Below are 23,404 nucleotides of genomic sequence, written 5' to 3' on the forward strand. Positions count from 1 at the left end.
GCGGAAGACTATACCATTGCCATACCCGCTCATTGTATTTGTCCTAATTCATATATATAACGTTCCGAGACAAGATGTTCTCATTTAAGCCACAAGATTCCTCTCTCCCTAACTATTACTGTAACTGCTGCTTATATCGTCGCGACTTCAAAGGACCCCTGTCTCCCCCGAATGGTCTGTACCAACCTCATCTCCGGTTCTAGGTGTCATGGCTGCCTCGAGAGGCTAGTGAGAGTTTCCACCTGTGGTGGGAAGGGTCCGACGCCTACACCCGCAACGCTAGCGAGCGAAAGTTCCGTCTTGGTGGTGGAGGAGCCAGCTTCTCCGATTCCTCGGCGATGGCGGCGTCCGGGAGCGGTATGGCCCAGAAAACCTGGGAATTGGCCAACAACATGCAGGAAGCTCAGAGTATCGATGAAATCTACAAATACGACAAGAAACAGCAGCAAGAAATCCTGGCGGCGAAGCCCTGGACTAAGGAGTGAGGAGGTCCCTGGCAAGACGCAGGGGAGGGAAGGGATGGCCGGAGTTTAAGAGACCCAGAGGGAGTGGGAGTTGAAAGGGCGTGAAGAGCTTGCGTTTTCACCGGCGGGGAGGGGGAACACTATGCCCCTGAGGGATTTCGGTCTACCTGTATTCCTGCAAGTATAGCCTAAGCCCCTCCGCTGAGGCCTGCTTACACTCCCGTTTCTGTGTCTTTAACCCATTTGTCTCCAGAGGATGTAAGGGGAGAACAACAAGGGGTATTTTAGGTTGTCACTTCTGAACATCCATATTGTCATATATGCTACACACTCTGCCTTAAACTCGGTGGCAGCATACACCTTACTGGGACCTTCAGCTGATCCCAGACCGGGGACTGCAGATGTTTTCAGAAATCGAGTCAGCAGTCCAAGGGTCTCCAAAGTAGTTATGAGCTAGCTATTTGGGAGTAGTCTGAGGCAGGAGGAACGCTTGAGCCCAGTAGTTCCAGACTTCAGTGAGCTAAGATCACGCCACTGCACTCTAGCCTGGGCAACAGAGTGAGGCCCCATCTCTAATAAAAGAAAAAAGAAAAGAAAATAGTTATGAGCCATCTTTTAAACCTATAATAGTTTTTAATTGCTGGTAACTATTTCAGACACATACTGAGGCTCTACCCGGTCTATAAAATGTTACTCCACCAGTACACATAAGCCAGAAATTATAAAAATAGAGCTTAAGGCTTTTTGCCTCTTAGCAAAATCCATTTATCCCTGGGAGTGATGACAAGTCGAGGGTTCTTTATCCATAATATTTATCCTTTCCTGAAAGCAGGTTTTGTCAAGGAGAGAGTAAAAAGAGCACAAAAGCTAATGGTGCAATATTAGGTCATTAAATATGAAATATCCGATTTCACATCAAAAATTTAGTTTATTACATCTCAAACAAGCAGTTCAGTTAATCAAAATATGCACTTAAACTATGGACACAGTTTTGCCATCTTAATGGTAGCTTGCTTATGCCCGCAGCAAAGAAGCTTGGAGAGCAAGTGGTGATAAAATCACGAAAGGCGTTTTCTACAGCTTGTTGAGAATTGAATATTTTTCCTTGCAAGAAGTGGTCCAAAGCCTGGAAGAAGTGGTAGTCAGTTGGTGCAAAGTCTGGTGAATATGGTGGATGACAGAGAGTTTCCAAGTCCATCTTCTATAGTTTGAGCAGCATTGTTTTTTACACCATGTGGTCTTGCAAGAGGATTGGCCTGTCTCTATTGAACAATCTTAGCTGCTTAATGGCAAGCATCCTCATCATTTCGACCAAGTGGTTACAGGAGACATCTGCTGTAATCAACTGACCTGCTTTTATGAAGGCGTAGTACATAATACCAGCGCTGGACCACCAGACACCATTAGCTTTTTTTGAGGAATATTTGGTTTTGGACTGTGTTTCAGCACTTCATCTTTATCCAACCATTGTGCCGAACGCTTGCAATGGTCAAAAAGAATCCATTTTTTACCACATATAACAATACAGTGTAGAAATGGTTCGCCTTTATGTTCTGACAGCAAAGAAAGGCAAGTCATTTAATTCGAGACAGTCATTTAATTCATGTGGTACCAATCTATCCACCTTTACCTTGCCCATTTGTTTCAAATGGTCCTATATTGTTGGACTAGTAATGTCAAATCTTGCTGCTAATTCACACATATGTTGAGGTGGATTCTTTTCCACTACAGCTTTCAGCATCATTATCCACCTTGGTTTCAGGTCGCCTACATTGCTCATTTTCAAGATTAAAGTCACTAGAACATCTCACAAACCATTGACCTACTGTGCGTTCATTAGCTACATCCTTCTCAAACACTTCGTTGACACTTTGAGCTGTCTGTACTGTATTGGTTCCACGACAGAACTCATATTCAAAAATAACTCGAATTTTTCACTTATCCATGGTTTCACAAACATTGGTCTAAAAAAAATATGAAAGATAATCATAAGCCAAACTGTGGATGTACCTTCACAATAAAAATAAGACAAGAAGTGTCAAAGTGAAATGTCAGAGAAATGAACTGTCAAACTTAGTACTTAAGGAAATCGGACATTTCATACTTAACCTAATAGGAGTGCTGTGGTCAAGAACAGAATGTACTGTATCTGCCCCACCGTTTTTTATAAGGCTAGCTTTAACTGCCATCCTTCAGATTCACAATGCTTATTGAGTATTTGATATTGGCGAAGCACCTAGCTTTCCACATGTCATTTAATCTTAATGACAACCCAACACTGTGTTTTCATTTTTTTTTTTTTTTGCAAATAAGGAAACAAGCAAATACATTAAGTAACTTATGTCATGATCACACTAAGGCAGTGAACTCTTAAGTGAGCAATAATCAAACCTAAGATCTAATCTCACAACTGTCACTAACTAGTTGATTTACCTTAAATTTACCTACCCATCTGCATTTATTTGTAAAGTGGAAATAAGACCACTTATTGGCAGTGTTGTAAAGATTAGATGAGGCAATGTATAAAAAGAATCTAGAACGTATGTAGTAGGAGCACAGTAACTTGCCTTTTCTTTTCCCCAGTAAAGGGGGGAATCATGATTTCAATTCATGTCTTGACTTCCAGAGTCTCTACATTTTTCAGCTTGTGGTTGAAATCTGGCAAATCTTAAGAATTAAACTTGGATGCTTTCTGAGGGCAGACATTGACTATACAGGTCAGTTAGGTTGCCTGGTTGTTTACTTACCTCTATAGCAGGCTGTGCATTTCAAGTGGTCTGTTAAATATTTGGAAACTATCAATCTGCCTCACTCTCTAATTGTGGCTCTAATTATATTCATCCTAGCTGTCTTGGGCTATATCAGTAAGAACAAAATGTAATTTTATTCAAGAGTTTAGTCACATCCACCCATGAAAAACTCTGAAATAGTAATCTGCTTTTGAGGCTGATATCACAGAGGGAAGCCACACCCTTCAACACACTGTTCTTTGAGAGTACCATTAAGAGACAGGTTAATAATGCTAATAGCAGCTAGCACTTATTCAGGTTTTAGTATGTGCAAGGCACTAAGCTAAGCACTTTATATACATTATTTCATTTACTTTATTTCATCCTAGCAACAACTATGAAATAGCCCTATTTACAGATGAGGAAACTGAGGCACAGACACTAAGTGGTTGTCCAGTGCCACAGCTAGGGAATGGCAATGCCAAGGTTCCGACCTACGCAGATGGAAGTCAGAACCCACATTCTTAAGCATTAGGCCAGAAGGTTAGGCCTAAGAACAGGCACAACCATTCGGACAGAATCAGAATCAGAGATCTGGTGTTTCCAGATTAATGGAGAAAAAGTCTATTGAACTGGTCATGTTATTCCCTTATTTGAGTAGCATATTTTAAAAAAAAAACTACTTCAGACTTTTCCCCTCCCCCAAGGGGAAATACTCTGCAGGACTATGATATGTTTGTTATTTCCAGTCCCCTGCAGGAACTCTGCCTTTTCTACCTTCTTTGCTTCCCACATTCTATACTCCCCTTCCATCACTGTAAATTCCTATAATACTTTATTCATTATCTTCACAAAAACTGTCTTTTGAAATTGTACTTTATATAAGGAATTTAATTACACCATGATTTTTGTTTTGTAGTCACCATTACTTTAAGTACTGCAAAATCTCAGCATTGGCTCTACTGAAAATGGTGATGCATGCCAGATCAGGAGGCAACTTGGAAGTGATGGGTTTGATGCTAGGAAAGGTGGATGGTGAAACCATGATCATTATGGACAGTTTTGCTTTGCCTGTAGAGGGCACTGAAACCCGAGTAAACGCTCAGGCTGCTGCGTATGAGTACATGGCCGCATACATAGAAAACGCAAAACAGGTAAAAACATTGTTTAGTAACTGCAAGTTAGAGTCTCCAGGTGACTTTTGAGTTTCTAAACTTAAAATTATCCTCTTTACATTAAAGTTTATATTTTAAATTTAGCAATTTTTATGTAAAATGTATGAGATTAAAAGCCTGATTTATAGTGTGGATTTTTTTTCAAATTAATTCTTACATTTATTATCCAATGTGTGTTCAAAATCAAGTTTGGAGCTTCAGGCACATAGTGAGACCTTGTCTCTACAAAAAGTTAAAAAAAAAAAAAAAATTAGCCAGGCCTGGTGGCATGCACCTGTACTCCCTGCTACTTGGGAGGCTGAGTCAGAAGGCTCACCTGAGTCCAGGAGTTTGAGGTTACAGTGAGCTACACGCCACTGCCCTCCAGCCGGGGTAACAGAGCGAGACCCTGTCTCTAGGAAAAAAAAAAAAAGTTTGGAAACAACCTTAATGTTCCTGAGTATAAAACTGGTTAAATAAATTATGGTACATCCATCAGTGGACTGCTAGGCAGGCTTTGAAAAAAAACATAGGAAAGGTAACTATCTATATGTTGAACTATACAGAGCAAACTCCAGAATGGTTTGTTGAGTGAAAAAGCAAAATGTAAAACACTTATGTGGTATGATATTTGTGTGTTTTTATTAATCTACATATGTGCACAGAATATGTATTCTGTATGCAAAGAATACTCTCTGAGGGTAAGCAATTGGCTATAGGGTAAACCAGATAGTTGAGGGAAAAGAGAAGGGAAGGAGACTGAAAACCCTTATAGTACCTTGTAAATTTTTTACTTTATACATGTATTATCTATTTTTAAAGTCTTTTTTTTTAGCTTGAAAGTAACATATGCTATAAACTATTCTGTATGCTGTTACTTTACCATAATGCAATATAAATAGACAAATGACAAGTGTCTCTAAGATATAACAAGAACTTCAAGCTTCTTTGCACTCTTCGTTTGTTAGGTTGGCCGCCTTGAAAATGCAATTGGCTGGTATCATAGCCACCCTGGCTATGGCTGCTGGCTTTCTGGGATTGATGTTAGTACTCAGATGCTCAATCAGCAGTTCCAGGAACCATTTGTAGCAGTGGTGGTAAGTATTTTTAAAACTGGTTTTAATTAAGTTCTTCATGAAGATTTACTAAAGCAAGTATACTGAAAAATAAAAACAAGGTGGTAAAGAGCAAGGCTGTGGTATGTCTGCCTAGGTTTGAGTGTTAATTCTACCTCTTAGAAGCTGCAACTTTAAGTAAGTTACTTAACCTCTGTGCATCCCACTTCCCCTCCTCTATAAAATGAGGGTAATCAGAGCACCTATATCTCAGTGCCCAGCTCATCGTAGGCATTCAGTCAGTGTTGACTGAACTGAGTAAGCAAGAATTGCCAGAGTGGTTTTCTTATGCTCAATATTTTATTAATAGATGTAATCCAGGTTTCTGTGAGGAAGGTAGAAATTGTTCACATATTAAAAGGAAAAAAAAAACTTAAAAAAAAAAGACGAGCAAATCTTCACATAATACTCTTTTTGTTTTTTTTTTTGTTTTTTGTTTTTTTTTTTTTTGAGACAGAGTCTCGCTTTGTTGCCCGGGCTAGAGTGAGTGCCGTGGCGTCAGCCTAGCTCACAGCAACCTCAAACTCCTGGGCTTCAGATCCTACTGCCTCAGCCTCCCAGGTAGCTGGGACTACAGGCATGTGCCACCATGCCCGGCTAATTTTTTCTATATATATTTTAGTTGGCCAGATAATTTCTTTCTATTTTTTTAGTAGAGACGGGGTCTCAAACTCCTGACCTTGAGCGATCCACCCGCCTCGGCCTCCCAGAGTGCTAGGATTACAGGTGTGAGCCACCGCGCCCGGCCGCATAATACTCTTAAATGATATCATAACTAAGTCTAATCTCTTACCCATTTTATTGAATTTTTATGGTTTCTTGGTTATTTTTTCTTATTTGGTTATTAAGTTATTGTGCATGTGTGTATAGTGTTATATCTATATATGTATTTCTAGGTTTATGATGTTTAAATAAAAGACATATAATGACTTTATATCCACAGATATTAAGTATGTCTTTCTTATAGATTGATCCAACAAGAACAATATCTGCAGGGAAAGTGAATCTTGGCGCCTTCAGGACATACCCAAAGGTAATTTGTTTTTTTAGTTAATTTATTTTTTTAGAGACAGAGTCTCACTATGTTGCCCAGGCTGGATTACAATGGCTGTGCACAGGCATGATCATAGTGCCCTACAGCTTTGAGCTCCTTGGTTCAGGCAATCCTTCTGCCTCAGCCTCCAGAGTAGCTGTGACAACAGGCATGTGTGGTAATTATTTAAATTATAAATCCTTATAATTCTTTAAATTCCAAATATCTGATCTATTTTTAAAGATATCACTATCTTTTTGTTAATAACAATTTAATAATACAGCAACAGCAGTCAAACTATCATAAACTATCTCTAGCAAAAGATAATACATTTATGTTATACACTGTTAATTTTACTGGAAAAGCAGTCTTTATTTAATAGTAAGTATCTGTGTGCTCATGGCATTCTGACAGGTACTAGAGAAACAACAAGCTAAATACATAGATCTATTTCCTTCCCTGAGGGGAGCCTGCAATGTGAAATAGATATTAGAACAAAAGTACATCACCTAAGGAAAAGAAAAATAAATCTATGAGCCAGATGAGCTTGGAGCCACCAAGTGGGATTGGGGGAGGGTAGAAGCAGTATGTTTTTATTAGAATGTTTATGTTGAATACTTGCCTCCCCCAAATTAATGATCCTATAAATAGAAAGCAACAGAAAATACAGTGTTTTTCTTATTTTATATATTTGTTTAATCTTCTTTTTTTTTTTTTTTTTGTGTTTAGGGCTACAAACCTCCTGATGAAGGACCTTCTGAGTACCAGACTATTCCACTTAACAAAATAGAAGACTTTGGTGTGCACTGCAAACAGTAAGTAACTAAAAAACTTATCTGATGCCAAGATCATCATAAGAAACCTTAGATATTATCCAGTCCAGGTCATTTATTTTACAGATGAGAAAAAAGGCTCAGACAAGATGCATTTCATTCATAATACCTTTAAAACAATAGTAAAAATACATAAATTTAGGCTAATGTTCAAATTTTTTTATTAATAATTGTTTTAATCTTTCAAACAACCAGAACCATTTTCTCAATGTATAAAGATACTTGGTCCATACCAAATTAACAATTGAGATATGTTTTGTTCAGGGCCAACCTGATACTAGCATGTCTGCAGCCCTCAAAATATCCAATTTCCACTTAGCAATGATTCTTTCTAATCTTTCCAAAGTTAAAGAAGCCATACTAAAAAAGTTAAAGTTATAAGTATAAAGCATAAGAAGCCATACTAAAAGCTACTGAATTATATACTTTTTAAAATGCTGAATTTTATGGTATGTAAATTACATCTTAATTTTTTTTAATGTTAAAGAAGCCAATGGGGACAGTTTTCTCTACCTCCTAAATACATCTCACCACCTGTCTTACCATCACCTTCACCCAAGCTACTGCCATCTGGAGTCTGAACCATAGCGCTAGCCTTCCTACTTCTACCCTTCACCCCTCAAAAGTCTTTCCTTAAGCAGACTGATTCTGTTAAGATGTAAGACAGGTCATGTTCCTCCTTTTCAGAATGACTTCCCATCTCACCAAGAATAAGATCTAGAGCCCCCTTATCATAAACAACCTTGTATGATTGGGCCCCTACAATCTCTCTGAGCTCATCTCTTTTCACTGAACTTTTTGCTCTCTCCAATCCACCCATATTGGCCTTCTTACGTTTTGTTAGATATGCCGGGCAGGCTCATGCCTCAGGGATTTTGCACTTGCTGTTCCTTCTGCCTGGAACATTCTTCCTTATTTCCATTTGGCTGTCATTGAATATCTGTTTAAGGGTCATCTTAATAGAAAATGTTCATTGGTCACCCTATCTAAAATAATACTTTCCTGTCACTCTGTTTCCCCTTTCTCTGCTTTCTTTTTCTTCCTAGCACTTGTTACCATCTGATATATTTTTGCTTCCTTGTTATTGACCCATTTAGAAAGTGAACTTCGTGGGAACAGAATTATTCACTGCTGTATCCTTGCATTTAACACAGGGCATAGGCTGAACACAGTGGCTCATGCCTGTAATCCCAACACTTTGGGAGGCTGAGGCAGGAGGATAATTTGAGACCAGGAGTTTGAGACCAGCCTTGGCAACACAAGACCTCATCTCTACAGAAAAATTTTAAAAATAAAATAATTAGAACAAATAAATATAAAACAAGGCATGACACATAGAAGGGTGAACACCAAAAAAAAAAAAAAATGTTACTCAAATCAATAAATGATTATCTAGTATGCCCTTTTCTCCATACCTCTTATCTAAACTTCAAGGAATACTTTGGCTACCCATGTGCTACTGCTTATTCTTATTTTTCTATTTAGAAATTCTTAGAAAATTCCAGAATTTCTAAAGTTGAGTTTTGAAATATACCTAGTTTTCAGTCTTCTCTGACATGTTTCTGTAAAAACAATTGTATTTTTCAGTTAGAAGTTTAGGATTAATCATTTGGTTTACGCTATTGAAAAGAATTTAGGTGGGGATGCCTCTGGGAGGCCGAGGCGGGAGGATCACTTAAGCTCAGGAGTTTGAGACCATCCTGAGCAAGAGTGAGACCCTCTCTCTACGAAAACAGAAAACTTAGCCAGCCTGGTGGCTCGCACCTATAGTCCCAGCTACTCAGGAGGCTGAGTCAGGACAATCACTTGAGCCCAGGAGTTTGAGGTTGAAGTGAGTTATGATGACACCACTGCATTGTAGCTGGGGCAAGAGAACAAGACTCTGTCTCAAAAAAAAAAAAAAAAAAAGAATTTAAACCATTCCTGTTTGAGAGAATTGCCCCTAGGGCTAGAAACACCTTTGCTGTGATACTTTGATTTTTAGAGTAAGTCAATGTTTTCTCTCTACTTTTTTTTTTTTTTTTTTTTTTTTGTGGAGACAGAGTCTTTAATTCAGAGTCTTGAAAATAAATGATTTATTTTCATAGCAAATAGTTAATGAAACACAGTGCCAAGTTGAAAGAGAAGGGGTTTTGCTTAGGCTGGTTAATACATCCATTTCTGATTTGATGATGAGCTATTATTTGCAGTTTATATCAGCTTTTCTTTCGTTTTTTTTCTACCTTAAATCCCAGATCACAAGGCACACTCCAAGTCTATTTTAAACATAAAATCTAATGTGGGGATTTTTTTTTTTTGAGATGGGGTCTTGCTTTGTCACCCAGGCCGAAGTGCAGTGGTACAATCGTAGCTCTTTGCAGTCTCAAATTCCTGGGCTCAAGCAGTCTTCCTGCCTCAGTCTCCCTAGTTACTAGGATCACAGGCATGTACCACCTCACCCCGCTAAATTTTTGAAATGTTTTTTTAGAGATGGTGTCCCACTATATTGCCCAGGCTGGTCATGAACTTGCTGGGCTAAGGTGATCCTCCACCCCAGCCTCCCAAGTTGCTGAGATTATAGGTGTGAGCTACTGTACCCACCTTAGTGACTAATATTTTAACTTTAAAAAACCTTAGTGGAAATGGGACACAAAATATTTTTTTTAATTAGCTTGTATTTTATTAGTGTTATAAGTACATTGCTTAAAAAGTCAAATGATTCTGTGAAACTTAATAAAAACAGTAATCTTGTACCCTTCCCTTTCAATCTCCCAGAGGCAGTCACTTAAATATAGCTATTCCTTTAAGCATTTACCCTTATATCTTCAAATAACATGCTGATAATGCCACTTCTTGATTTTCACTTCTAGGCAGTTGTCTATTATTGACTTCCCATACAGAAGAGAATTTAGCTCTATGAGTAATTTTGAATACTCTTCTTATTTTCAATTCTGCTACTGAGATCTACAGCTAATCTTTATATCAACCTACAGAATTAAAACAGTAATTACGTGGAGGTGACCCATAAATTATAAAATAGAAAAGTCTAATTTAGATCCTCCAGTTTGAGTTCCCTTACTTGTCATCTTTTATAAATCTAAATCTCTTTTGCTATACTTATCCTCTCCTTTTTTTCCCCTCATGTCTCAGGTATAACTCCTCCTTTCTAAAGCCGATCTTTTCACTTTAGTGCCTCCCCCTACTCCTGCCTCCCCACCTCTAACCTTCCCTTACTCCTGAAGCCTCACTTCTTAAGTACCCTCCTAAATGTCTACACTCTGTATGTAAAAATAAAGACTGAGATTTTGTTAATAAACATATCTTTTTATATCCTTTCTCTGTCTCTTACTAGCTATGTGGCTTTGAGCAAGGTCTTTAATCTCTCTAATGTTGCCTTGCTATAGAATGGAGATAATAAATCCTCTCTCATATGGTTGTAGGGAAGATTAAATCAGAATATATGTAAAGCACTCAGGACATAATAGATGCTTAAGAAATATACTGTTCCACTTCTATATTTTACTGGCTGCTTCCTTTCTGTCTTCAGACATGCACAAGTGTCTTAATCTTGAAAAGACCTTCACTTAATTCTAGTATCTTCAATTTTTTATTATATTTTATTTCTTCACTGCTAAACTTTAATAAGCAGCCATTTTTTTGTTGTGTCCATGCGTCTTTATCTTTTGCACACTAACCCCGAGTCTGGGCTTTTATCTCTTCCCATCTGCCCTGCTGCAGTGGCTTCCTTTGTGACATCCCTGCCTCCAGCTTGTCTTCTCTAACACATCCCAATGGTACTGCCACAGTCGGCCTTTTAAAATACCCCTTTGGTTGTGTATCATTGCTCTGCTCAAACACCTTCCATGAGTCCCAGGTTTAAATTTCTTAGCCTTTTATGTAACGTCCTCCCCCAACTAGACCCAGCATAGCTTTCTAGATCTCTCTCACACATTTCTTCTGCTCTTGCTGGATTGTCCAGCTAAACTAATTTACTTGTTATCCCTTACATGTCTTTCCTTTTCATGTGTTGATGCCCTCTGCCTAATGCCCTCCTTGTTCTCAACATATCCATACCCTAGACCCATGTGAGGGTTACCCTAAATCCTACCTTTTCCCTGAGGCTTCTTAGGCAGTTCTAGCTCCAAGTGACCACTGGAGCTCCTCTACACTAAGAGTACTTACTATCTCTTAGCCTTAATTGGTAAGTGATTCATTTTATATGTGTACTATAGCATTAATTATTGTTATTTGGTGTATATCATATTTAATTTTTTAAATGTTTTTTAGACAGTTAACTAGATTTTTCTTGGAACATCCTGATGAAAAATTAGCACCTTTGGAAGTGGGAGCAATTATTTTAGTTGCCTTAAGGACCTACTTTAAAGTATGCTTTTCCAAAAGGCAATAGGTCCTAACTAGGGAATTAGAAAGGGAGGAATAGGGAATCTAAATGCCATTTTTAGTATTTTAAAAAAGGCTAACAAAATTATAACTGACCCTAAAGAGGCAGCTTGTTCAGTTTATGTGCTGTTGGCTGGACACAAGTAACATAAGTAAACATGTCCTTCAGAAGTTCTGATTGGCTGTTAAAAACATCTTGGGAATTTCTAAGCTCTACAGAAGAAAAAACTATAAAACAAGGAAGTTTAGTAGACAGAAGACTTGAAACTACACTCCTGAAGTGTAAGGAAACCATGGATAGCTATTGTTCTGTTGGACTAAAAACTAAAATATAACTATTTGACTATAAAACGTAGTTTGCTTAAATTTGGCCATAACTTTCATGTGCTATAGTTGGATTTTTTGTTTCACTTACTAAATTTGTGCTTTCATTTCACAGATATTATGCCTTAGAAGTCTCATATTTCAAATCCTCTTTGGATCGCAAATTGCTTGAACTTTTGTGGAATAAATACTGGGTGAATACGCTGAGTTCCTCTAGCTTGCTTACTGTAAGTACTATACTTGCAGGGAATACATTTGAATTTTATGTAAGCTACATAAGCGATTTAGTATCGGAAACGCTTTTTCACAGAAAGGCTGTACCTGACTTGGCCAAAACGCCAGGGCTGATATGGGATTCTGCACCACCAGAACTGGATCAGGATGCTAGGCCAATCCAAGGTCTCTTGTCATGAACCATAGAGACAAAGGTATATGACAAAAGGCAAATAGAGTTGGCAGATGAGGGTGAGATCTGCCCCTGCCTCATGGAGACTCATGGAGGACAAAACAGAAATACTGTTGCACAGGTTATCTCAATCTAGGACTCTGGTTACAAGCGACAGGATACCTAATGAAACTAGCTTAAACAAGAAAGAGAATCATGTAAGTTGCAAAGTCTAGGAGTAGGGCTTACCTCAGGCACAGCTAAGTTTGCATTCAAACAATATTATGAGGTCTCAATTTTTCTCTCTTAGGTTTGATTTCTTCTCAGCTTTAGTTTCAAGCTTCAGGTGAAAGCAAAATGGCAGCTTTAGCTTTAGACTTCCCAGCCTCACACTTTCATGTTCAAAGAGAAAATCAAGGTACGGACACACACGCATATTCCCAGGCAAAGCCTCATTGTGTCTGACTTGCTTTACTTAGGTCACCATCCTTAGGCCTGCTGTGGGCCAAAGGAATGAACTTAACGAGTGGCTGGACCAGGGCAAATGCTTCACTGCTGGTCTGGGGTGGAGGAAGCTCCTTTAGGAGCACAGGGACTAAGAATGGGAAGGAGAGGTCCACAGAGGGAAGTCAGAATATCATTACCTTAAAGCAACAGATGCTGGGAACAACAAAAAAAAATGATATTCACCAAACATTTTCTGATATATCATTAAAACCTAACATTTAGAAGGATGTAAGCTTCTCTATATTTCAAACTTAGGAGCAGTTTTTTGCTTTTTAAAAAAGCAGGCCATTTCATATAGTATAGTGTGCATAGTGGTTAGAACCACAGGATTTGGAATAAAATAAGATGGGTTTGAAATAACTGCCACTTACTTGTTCTGAGTGACCTTCAGAAAGTTATTTCATGTGACTGGGCCTTTCTTGGGTATAAAATGATGATACTGCTATATACATCATTAAGTACTCTGAGAGAATTAAGTGGGATACTTTATATAAAGCAATTAGCAGAGAGTCTGGCATATAGTAAAGCCTCAATAAATGATTATCTTTATTTGGTGCATTGTATTCATAGAAAAAGACCTCACTTGAGCCTATTTACTATGATTTTAAACACAATTCTGACAAGCTTGCTGTTCTTATTTTACCCTCAGTGGTCAGAAGTAGCAAATTGGAAGGAAGAAGAGTAATAACAAACATTTATTAAGTGCTTTCCAAATATCAGACACTGCTAAATGCTTTATATGTGTTGTTTCCTTAGAGGCAAGTATACTAATAGCAGCCAGAAGTGACACTTGATGGCAAGGGGAGAAAACACTGTAAGCACAGTCTGAACCTTGTATAGAGGCAAGCAGATCTACCTACCAGCCCTATGGCTGTCCCTGTATTCCAGCACTGCAGGCATAAGGACATTAATAATCAAGAAAAGGTTAAATTATATTTCCTCCCTTTTTGTGGCTTTATATATAGTACATTGCAGCATTTTAAGAAAAAATATGCAAATATATGTTCAACTTCACTCTTTCCCCAACTAAAGAAGTTAATCACAGCATATAACCTAAAAGCTACCAGAAAAGTTATTTCCTAATTTAAGAAATTAGTTCCCTGGCTCACGCCTGTAATCCTAGCACTCTGGGAGGCCGAGGCGGGCGGATCGTTTGAGCTCAGGAGTTCGAGACCAGCCTGAGCAAGAGCGAGACCTCGTCTCCACTAAAAATAGAAAGAAATTAGCTGGACAACTAAAAATATATATAGAAAAAATTAGCCGGGCATGGTGGCACATGCCTGTAGTCCCAGCTACTTGAGAGGCTGAGGCAGGAGAATTGCTTGAGCCCAGGAGTTTGAGGTTGCTGTGAGCTAGGCTGACGCCACGGCACTCTAGTCTGGGCAACAGAGTGAGAGTCTGTCTCGGAAAAAAAAAAAAGAAAAGAAAAGAAATTAGTTCCCTATATTCATTCTCTGTGTGTTTGAAATGTAATTGAATTAAATGTATTTTATTAACATTTTAATAGTATAACTTTTTCTGATAGCCTACATTTTTTTGGAGTTAGTAGCTTAATCTTCTAATTGTGAAGTACTCTATAAACCTTAAGGTTTTTCCCAAATCTATGGAAAGGAAAATATATTGGTTTCCTAAACTATTTAGATCCAGGCAAAATGAATATAATTGCATCTTTAAAAATATTGTAAGTTTGTAAAATAATTAGAAGAACTGACAGCATTTTTTTTTTTTTTTTTTTTTTTTTTTTTTGAGACAGGGTCTCACTTTGTTGCCCAGGCTAGAGTGAGTGCCGTGGCATCAGCCTAGCTCACAGCAACCTCACACTCCTGGGCTTCAGCAATCCTACTGCCTCAGCCTCCCGAGTAGCTGGGACTACAGGCATGTGCCACCATACCCGGCTAATTTGTTCTATGTATGTTTTAGTTGTCCATATAATTTCTTTCTATTTTTTTAGTAGAGACGGGGTCTCACTCTTGCTCAGGCTGGTCTCGAACTCCTGACCTTGAGCAATCCACCCACCTCGGACTCCCAGAGTGCTAGGATTACAGGCATGAGCCACTGCGCCCTGCCAGCATTTTTTTCCTTTATATATTTATCCCAACTTTTTTTTTAAGCAAAATAAGTGTTAATGATTTATAGCTTCTGCCACTCTATAATGTTTACAAAGTAAAACTTCTATTCCTCACTCAGAAGGATTAAAAAATGAAAAAAAATCTTCTAGTCAAGATATGAATTTGTAAATTACTTATCTGGAATTAAAGTAAGATAAAAATTTTGTGGCACTAATCTAGTAGTCCTTCAATGAATACAAATTAAGAGTAACTTGGGAACACCTGGTTATCAACACAATTCAGATTTAGATAGGATAGTTTCCTTTTTGGATGATCACATCCCTAAATTTCTTCTGATTTTTTTGTATACATATCTCAGCATCACAGGTGGAACAACACCAAAACAAAGCCTGTCAGAATGATGAGCACTTATCTTTTAGATACAGATAATACCCTGCATAAGACTTCATTGGCATAACTGTATTTTAGATGTTAACTTTTTTAAGTGGGCCGTTTTAAGGAATTATCTATACAAAATAATCAAGGAGATAACAGAACTTCAAAGGAAATCAAACATTGGCTCCCTATAATTACATGATGAGAAAAAGATTCAAAAATGAATGTTTCCATTTTATAATAAAATGAACCACAATTAGAATTTTATGCTTGCTTTTACAACTTTAAATGATATTACTCATGAAATATTAAGTCATACATTCATAAACATGAAAGCCTATCCTATAAAATTGGTGACAATTAATAGCCTCTTTTAGTCACTCAATATAAACAGTGAACCAATTGATTTCAGATTTAGCATTTTTTTTAAAAATCACTCAAATACATACAAAGTTAGTACTTTTGGAGAAATACAGGAATATGAAGGAGAAATTTTAAATTCTTGCACTTTTTACCATTAGAGAGTTCTAAGACATTAAAAGATACTCTGTGATTTGAGGAACAAATCAAAAAAGAAAAAGTATTTTTCTTTCTAACCCATTAAAAAATAATATGCACAAAAAAATGAGATATTTTTATTATGCAGGCAAATAATTGTGCTTCAGACTGGAATCATTTTGAATTTGTGTTATTTTCCCTCTAAAGAGAATCCAGGAAGAAGAAAATCCTGTGAAAGTAATAAACAATCCCAGGTGCTTTCAAACGATTCCCTTTTGTACGGAACTTCTTTGCAATCACATGATTGCCATAATGAAGTTCTTTTGGGTGACTGGGTATCTTTATCAGAAACTTCTCTACCAGAACTTTCCTTCTGGCAGATCTGGTAAAGTTAGCTAGAGAAATCTCAGGGGAAGGGCATTCATGAATGGAGAGGCATATATCTCCTCTGAAGGTAATTGCGTCTGTGCAGTTTTCTTCTCATCACCAGATTAGCTGGCCTCTGTCCATTGATAAGCACACTCATCATAAAAATAAAAAATACAGAAAAGAATTGCTGAAATTTATTTTTCTGCCAAACAGAAGTAGAGCAATAGCTCTAAAAAGTAAAACAATCTGTAAATAATCTGTGCAATATCTGTGTGGCTTTGTTTACATTCTAATGACAAACCTCAGAAAACTGCCAGCTGTGTTTTCCAGAAAGGTTAATGATCCCATCGGGCAAGGTTATTGGTGCCCTGAGCTGTGGTCAGAGCCTGCCTGAGCCTCAGACACCACCCCGCCCCCGACTTCCTCCTTTCCCCTGTCACTCCCCTTCATTTCCATAAGCAAATATTGGTGAAATGGACCATACAAGCTGTAACTTCAGTGGAATCTACTGTGGAAGCTCCGAGAAGAAACTCAGAACTGGTAGCATTTTAAGGAACCCTCCATAGTTAGTAGCTGTAATGGCAAGCAAATAACTTTTCATCATTGGTGGTTTAACTGCATTTCCTGTCTTACAAACTGAGCTCATAGAATAACATACTAATTTTTGCCAACTTGTTTATTTAATCTTCACACTCTGCTGCTGAAGATTTAGGAAAGAAATACAATATATACTTCATAACTTTATCTTTACAAAATTTTTTTTCTATTTTAGACTACAAATAAAAAATGATACCCCATAAAAATCTTTTAACTATACTATATTACAGTTAAGTGTACCCATGTAACTATTAAAATTTTCTTTTTAAAAATTATGTAATATTATAGAAGAAGTATATATATTATAATCCATTCTACCATATGTAGATGTGCATGTGAGCATATAACAATACTCTGAAATAACTGTGGTTATATCTAAGTGGAGGGATTATAGATGTATTGGTTGTCTTCTATGTATTGCCCTACATTTTCCAAATTTTCTGTAATTATTAAGTTTATAACCAGCTAAAACAAACGTTATTTTTTAAAATATTGTCACCCATACTAATTCTAAAAGTTCAACAAGAACAATAATAAAATTAGCTAACAGTTATTAAGCCTTTACTAGGTGCCATGGACACTGCTGAGAGCTTTATATTCATCACTTCATTTAATTTTTACAGTAGCCTTAAGGTAGACATTATTGACTCCCTCTTCCATTTTCAGAAGACCTGGAGGTGTGCCCCAGCCTCCCAACTAATCTGCAGCAGGGCCAGAACCTGACTCAGATCTTTGTACTTCAAAGCCTCCCATAATAACAAATGTTAGATTTAAGTAGTCAAAGGGAAATATTACAAATTTAATTATGAAATTATAAAAAAGAAAACATCTATACTTGAAATGCTTGCATTTGGAAGGAGTTTTTGCAAGTATAATTTGACTTTTTCAGGTTTTATGGTGGAATTCTTTGTAAGTGAAATGTTCTTTGTAGAAGAAAATTAACTGACATAAAAATATTTAGATTTTTTTTTAAATGGTAGACTTGTATTATGTACTGACACAATACCATTTTCTCCACAGAATGCAGACTATACCACTGGTCAGGTCTTTGATTTGTCTGAAAAGTTAGAGCAGTCAGAAGCCCAGCTGGGACGAGGGAGCTTCATGTTGGGTTTAGAAACACATGACCGAAAGTCAGAAGACAAACTTGCCAAAGCTACGAGAGACAGGTAAGAAAGAAGCAAATCTATGATTCTTGCCCCTAACTCTTTTTCTTTCAAAACTTGCAAATAATAGTAGGATTCAGATTCCTTAGGGTTCAACTTAGTTATAACTTAGAATGGTACCTGAATATTAACTTCTTGAGACTTCAAGAGTTGGCAAATGCAGGTTTTAACTTTGAAAATATAGGGAACTTTAGATAAACATATTAAAGACTTAAATCAAAGATCTGGGTAGTGTTATTGACACTCTCAGTCACCTATGCTAGGTTCAGCTAAAAAGTATAACAAAGGAAACTAGCCCAAATTTTGTTCTGTTTTTTGAGACAGTGTCTTGCTTTGTCATCCAGTCTGGAGTGCAGTGGACTTATCATAGCTCACTGCAACCTCAAACTCCTGGGCTCAATCCATCCTCCTGTCTCAGCCTTCTGAGTAGCTAGGACTACAAGCGTGTGCCACCATACCCAGTTTATTTTTAATTTTTTTGAAGAGATGGGGTCTTGTTATGTTGCCCAGGCTGGTCTCAAATTACTGGCCTAGAGTGATCCTCCCACCTCGGGCTCCCAAAGCACTAGAATTACAGGCATGAGCCACCATGCCCAGCCCCATCACTGGATCTTAAAAAAAAAAAGGCTTAAAAGTTCTTGCACACCTACAGCAGGGGTGGGGAACCTGCAGCCTTAGGGCCACATGTGGCCTTCTGGATCCTTGCATGTGGCCTTTTGACTAAATCCAAATTTTATAGAATAAATCCTTGTGTTAAAATGGGTAAGGCAGAAAAAGATGAAGTTTTTCTTGCCTCTTTTGGTGCTTAAAAAAGAACAGTCTTGAAATCAGAAGGCCACAGGTTCCCCACCCCCTAACGTATTAAACATTAATCATTTTCTGAGAGATTAAATTAGGATTTCTTAAATTTACCAGATTTCAGTTTTTCATAAAGTTTTAAGTCCCATCTGGCACAGTGGATCATACTTATAATCCCAGCACTTTTGGGAGTCTGAAGCAGGAGGATCATTTGGGCCCAAGAATTTGAGACCAGGCTGGGTAACATAGTAAAAGTCTGTCTCTACAAAAAATTTTTAAAAATTAGCCAGGCATTGGTACCAGTTGGATATCTTTGTGCAAAACTTAAAAAGAAAAAAAGAGAGACCAAAAAATAAGAAAAAAAATTACCCAGGCATGGTGGCATGTGCCCATAGTCCCAGCTACTCGGGAGGCTGAGGTGAGAGGACTGCTTGGGCCCAGGAGTTCAAGGCTGCTGTGAGCTATGATTATGACACTACACTCCAGCCTGGGCAACAGAGCAAGATCCTATCTCTAAACAAATAAATAAATTCCAAGGTATCACAGAAATGATTGTATCTCTCTTAAATTGTGCTTCTGAAATTATCCTTTATATAATAACTTAGTATCCCAAATTTTACTACCAAAGATTTTGTTAGGAACAAACTTGGGATGTGTTCTTTGAAAACTCATGAAATAATTATGTGGCCCTGTAGATACATAGATTATATAGGACTGAGAAGACTATCTAAATAACACTTATTTTCACAAAAATTTGAATTTTAATGTGATGATTAGGGGCAAAAAAGGAAGGGGAGAACCGTGTTGATTTCTGTATAAGCTGATACATTGATATCTCTTTTAAGAAAAACTGGCTTGGTCTATAGGGAAAAGAAGGGAGAAGGGAAGATGAAGTATATCCTGGGAGCGGAAGTCATCTTGGGTTGGAATTATCTTATTCCCTTCTTTGTGGGTTTTTAGAAAGTAAAGCTAGTGACCTGATGAAAAATTACATTTTTATTTGGCATTAGGTCTCATTTTTGGTACTTGCTTTGAGTGTGTGTTTTACTCAACTGTCCTTATGTCTGTAATTTGTCATTTTATCTACATTTATATCTCAATTTCTTATGAAGCAAAAATTTCACTATGGGAATATCTTCAATCATATAAGAAGAAAAGCAAGAAGGATAAAAATAGTAACACAAAAGTAGACAATTTTCCTGTTTGGGGTATCTTTATAAGAATTGCATCTCTCCTGAATGTTGATGGGGTTTTATCATTGTTTTTTTAGAGACAGGGTCCTGCTCTATTGCCCAGGCTGTAGTACAGTGGCCCAATTGTAGCTCACAGCCTCAAACTCCTGGGCTCAAGTGATCCGATCTGCCTCAGCCTCCCGAGTAGCTGGGACTACAGGTGTACGCCACCACACCCAGCTAATTTTTATTTTTTTATTTTTATTTTTTTTTTTTAGAGACGGGGTGTTGCTATGTTGCCCAGGCTGGTTTCAGACTCCTGGCCTCAAGTGGGCCTCCCGCCTTGGCCTGCCCAGATGCTGGGATTACAGGCATGAGCCACTGTGCCCAGTCTGTCATCATTTTTATACTTTTTATTATTTCTAAAATCTAAGTCCTTCACCCACTAACCTAACTTTGACTTTTAATTGTTTGCAAGATGTTTGTGATTATTTCAGGAGAAGCAAAAGCATAGGATTCTTTAAAATTATTTTTCAAGTTATTCTAAGTAATAAATAACAAGGAATAATAGATTTTAATGTAATATCAGTCTGTAAGTTATGGATTATGTATAATTTTAGTCACCTTGTAAAACAGAACCTTTCCCAAAGCAGCTGGCAGGTAATAAAATTAACTGTTATGAATTCATCAAATTTTACATTGTCACTCTCTTGTGAAAGTTCTAGTAAATAACAAAATGATCAAAAGACATGCAGAAGACTAAAAATCACAAGGGTAAACTTCACATTAGTGTGGTTGGAGAAGTATGAATAAAACTAAAAATCAGCTGGGCGCGGTGGCTCACACCTGTAATCCTAGCACTCTGGGAGGCCGAGGCGGGTGGATTGCTCGAGGTCAGGAGTTCGAGACTAGCAAGAGTGAGACCCCATCTCTACTAAAAATAGAAAGAAATTATCTGGCCAACTAAAATATATATAGAAAAAAAAGTTAGCCGGGCATGGTGGCACATGCCTGTAGTCCCAGCTACTCGAGAGGCTGAGGCAGGAGGATCGCTTAAGCCCAGGAGTTTGAGGCTGCTGTGAGCTAGGCTGACGCCACGGCACTCCCTCTAGCCTGGGCAACAAAGAGAGACTCTGTCTCAAAAAAAAAAAAAAAAAAAAACTAAAGATCATTACTGGGGGGCTGCGTGGGTGGATGGGGGTTGGGAGAGTGATCTTGCATGTTTGAAGCAGTTTTCAATTTCTGACATTATGCGATGTGTTTTTTCTTTCCAGCTGTAAAACTACCATAGAAGCTATCCATGGATTGATGTCTCAGGTTATTAAGGATAAACTGTTTAATCAAATTAACATCTCTTAAACAGTCACCGAGTAGTACTTTTGCCTGAAAGCCAGTATGAGAAAAACACTCAAGTAACACTTTAAAACCAGTTACCCAAAATCTGATTAGAAGTATAAGGTGCTCTGAAGTGTCCTGAATATTACATCCTATAATAAAACTCTTTAAAATGAAATTGTCCTTTCATTTCTTTGTGGGCAGAGTTACATTACTTTTCTGGCATCTTTTAATGTTCTTGAATATGAAAAAAGTATATTTTTTAAATAGTCTAGCCTTCTAAATTATTCAAAGAAGTTCAGCATTTCACTTGCCACAGTGATTATCAGACCACTTTTTAATTTGCCTTTACCTTCTTTTGATAGTCTGTCAGTAAAATATAATTTAACTCAACACAGTACTCTTGAAAAAAAAGAAAAATAGATATAACATTTTAATTATTTTAGTAATTTAATAGGAACATTTTTAATGTCCCTGTGAAACAGTAGCTGAGTCATACCATAAATAATTTTCTTGAAAATCAAATAACTTATTAGAGATAGAGCCTAGCACGGAGTATCTAGTCATTCAGACATTCACCACCTGCCCTTCCTACACTAGGCCCAGTGTCACTCCTTGGAGATATGTTCAACAACCTAGACATGGCCACTGTCCTCGCAGAACTTACCGTGGAGGCTAAAGCTAAGTTCACGAGAACTTAAGTATACTGCTATGAAGGGAGAAATACAGTGTGCTGGGGTACACTTGGGAGGAACACTTATCCCAGAGAGGGGTTTGCAAGGTAGGCTTCCTGAAGGCAGTGACCTGACCATTAAGTTGAAATTTGAAAGACAGGAGGACTAGCCAGGAAAAGACTAATAGGGAGGTGATTACTATCACAGGCAGGAAGTACAGCAGTGTGCAGAAGGTCAGAGGCAGAAAGCAAGAATCTCCAACCTTCAAGGAAATGAGATTCAGTTAAACTTGAGTAGCGAATAGGACTTGGGGAGTGATGAGAGATGACTTAAGAGGTAGGACAAGGGTGGATCCTGCAGGGGCCTTCTAGAGTTTACCCTAACAGTTTTGAGGAGTTAAGAGAGTTTTAAACAGAGCAGAAATATACTAGATCAGCAGTCCCCAACCTTTTTGGCACCAGGGACCGGTTTCATGGAAGAAATGGATGGGGCTGCACGTTACATTTATTGTGCAGTCAAACCTCTGCTAATGATAATCTGTACCAGCAGCCACTCCCCTAGCATCACCGACTCAGATGAGGCACTGGATTCTCATAAGGAGCCCACAACCTAGATCCCTCACACGCACAGTTTATGGTAGGGTTCAAGCTCCTATGAAAATCTAACGCCACCTCAGATCTGATGGGAGGCGGAGCTTATGTGACAGGACACAAGCAATGGGGAGTGGCTGTAAATACAGATGAAGCTTCGCTTGCTCACTCACCTCCTGCTGTGCGGCCCAGTTTCTAACAGGCCACAGACAGATACTGGTCCATGGCCCGGGGGTTGGGACCACAGTACTAGATTATGTTTTCTAAGAGCATCTTGTTCAGAAATTTGGTACTGAAGGCTGGATGACAGCAGATGACCTGTGGAGAATAAAGAATGAGAAGAGGGCCCAAGACTGAGTCATGGAAACATCGAATTTTAAAAATGGGCAGAGGAAGAGGAGGACAACACAGAAGCAGAGGAGTGAGAAACCTAGTGATTTCATGTGCTGCAAAGGTCAAGGAAAACAAAGCTTAAGAGTTTTCTGTTAGATTTATCAATGAGGCAGTCCTTGGTTGAGATGAGAAAGCCAATTCATATTAGTGTTCAAATACTTTCTTGGACAGTTAATGATGTATTAACATTTTAGTCTGTTTTGTATATTTTTAAATAAAGCAGGCACCCCCAATTTCAGATGGCTTGACCTAACCTCCATTTTTATGCCCCTTAAAAAAAAAAAAATCATGACTGCCCCCAAAGAACAGCCAAAATCTGTATTTACTGCCACAAGTCTCCAGCAAAACTAACACCATATTTACTCATTCCAGGACAAATTGGTTAAGGTTTCTCTGACAGACATGATTGAATGGTTAATGTTTTAACATGAAAGAATTAAGCAG

At 37.9% G+C, this 23,404-nt stretch overlaps 1 protein-coding gene and 1 pseudogene across 1 annotated transcript; one reads left to right on the forward strand and one right to left on the reverse strand.

Annotated features, from left to right (window-relative positions):
• Positions 1-6: 6 nt before the first annotated feature.
• COPS5 (COP9 signalosome subunit 5) lies at positions 7-21,481 on the forward strand. Its single transcript, XM_045560557.1, has 8 exons — positions 7-481; positions 4,113-4,347; positions 5,316-5,444; positions 6,430-6,495; positions 7,225-7,310; positions 12,148-12,259; positions 17,853-18,001; positions 21,243-21,481. Exons 1-8 carry the CDS (start codon positions 339-341, stop codon positions 21,325-21,327), a joined length of 1,005 nt encoding a protein of 334 aa, XP_045416513.1. The 5' UTR covers positions 7-338; the 3' UTR covers positions 21,328-21,481.
• Positions 16,273-16,685, reverse strand: LOC123645032 (annotated as a pseudogene).
• Positions 21,482-23,404: the final 1,923 nt, after the last annotated feature.

This window comes from Lemur catta, chromosome 9 (genome assembly GCF_020740605.2).
Source record: "Lemur catta isolate mLemCat1 chromosome 9, mLemCat1.pri, whole genome shotgun sequence".
Taxonomy (NCBI): domain Eukaryota; kingdom Metazoa; phylum Chordata; class Mammalia; order Primates; family Lemuridae; genus Lemur; species Lemur catta.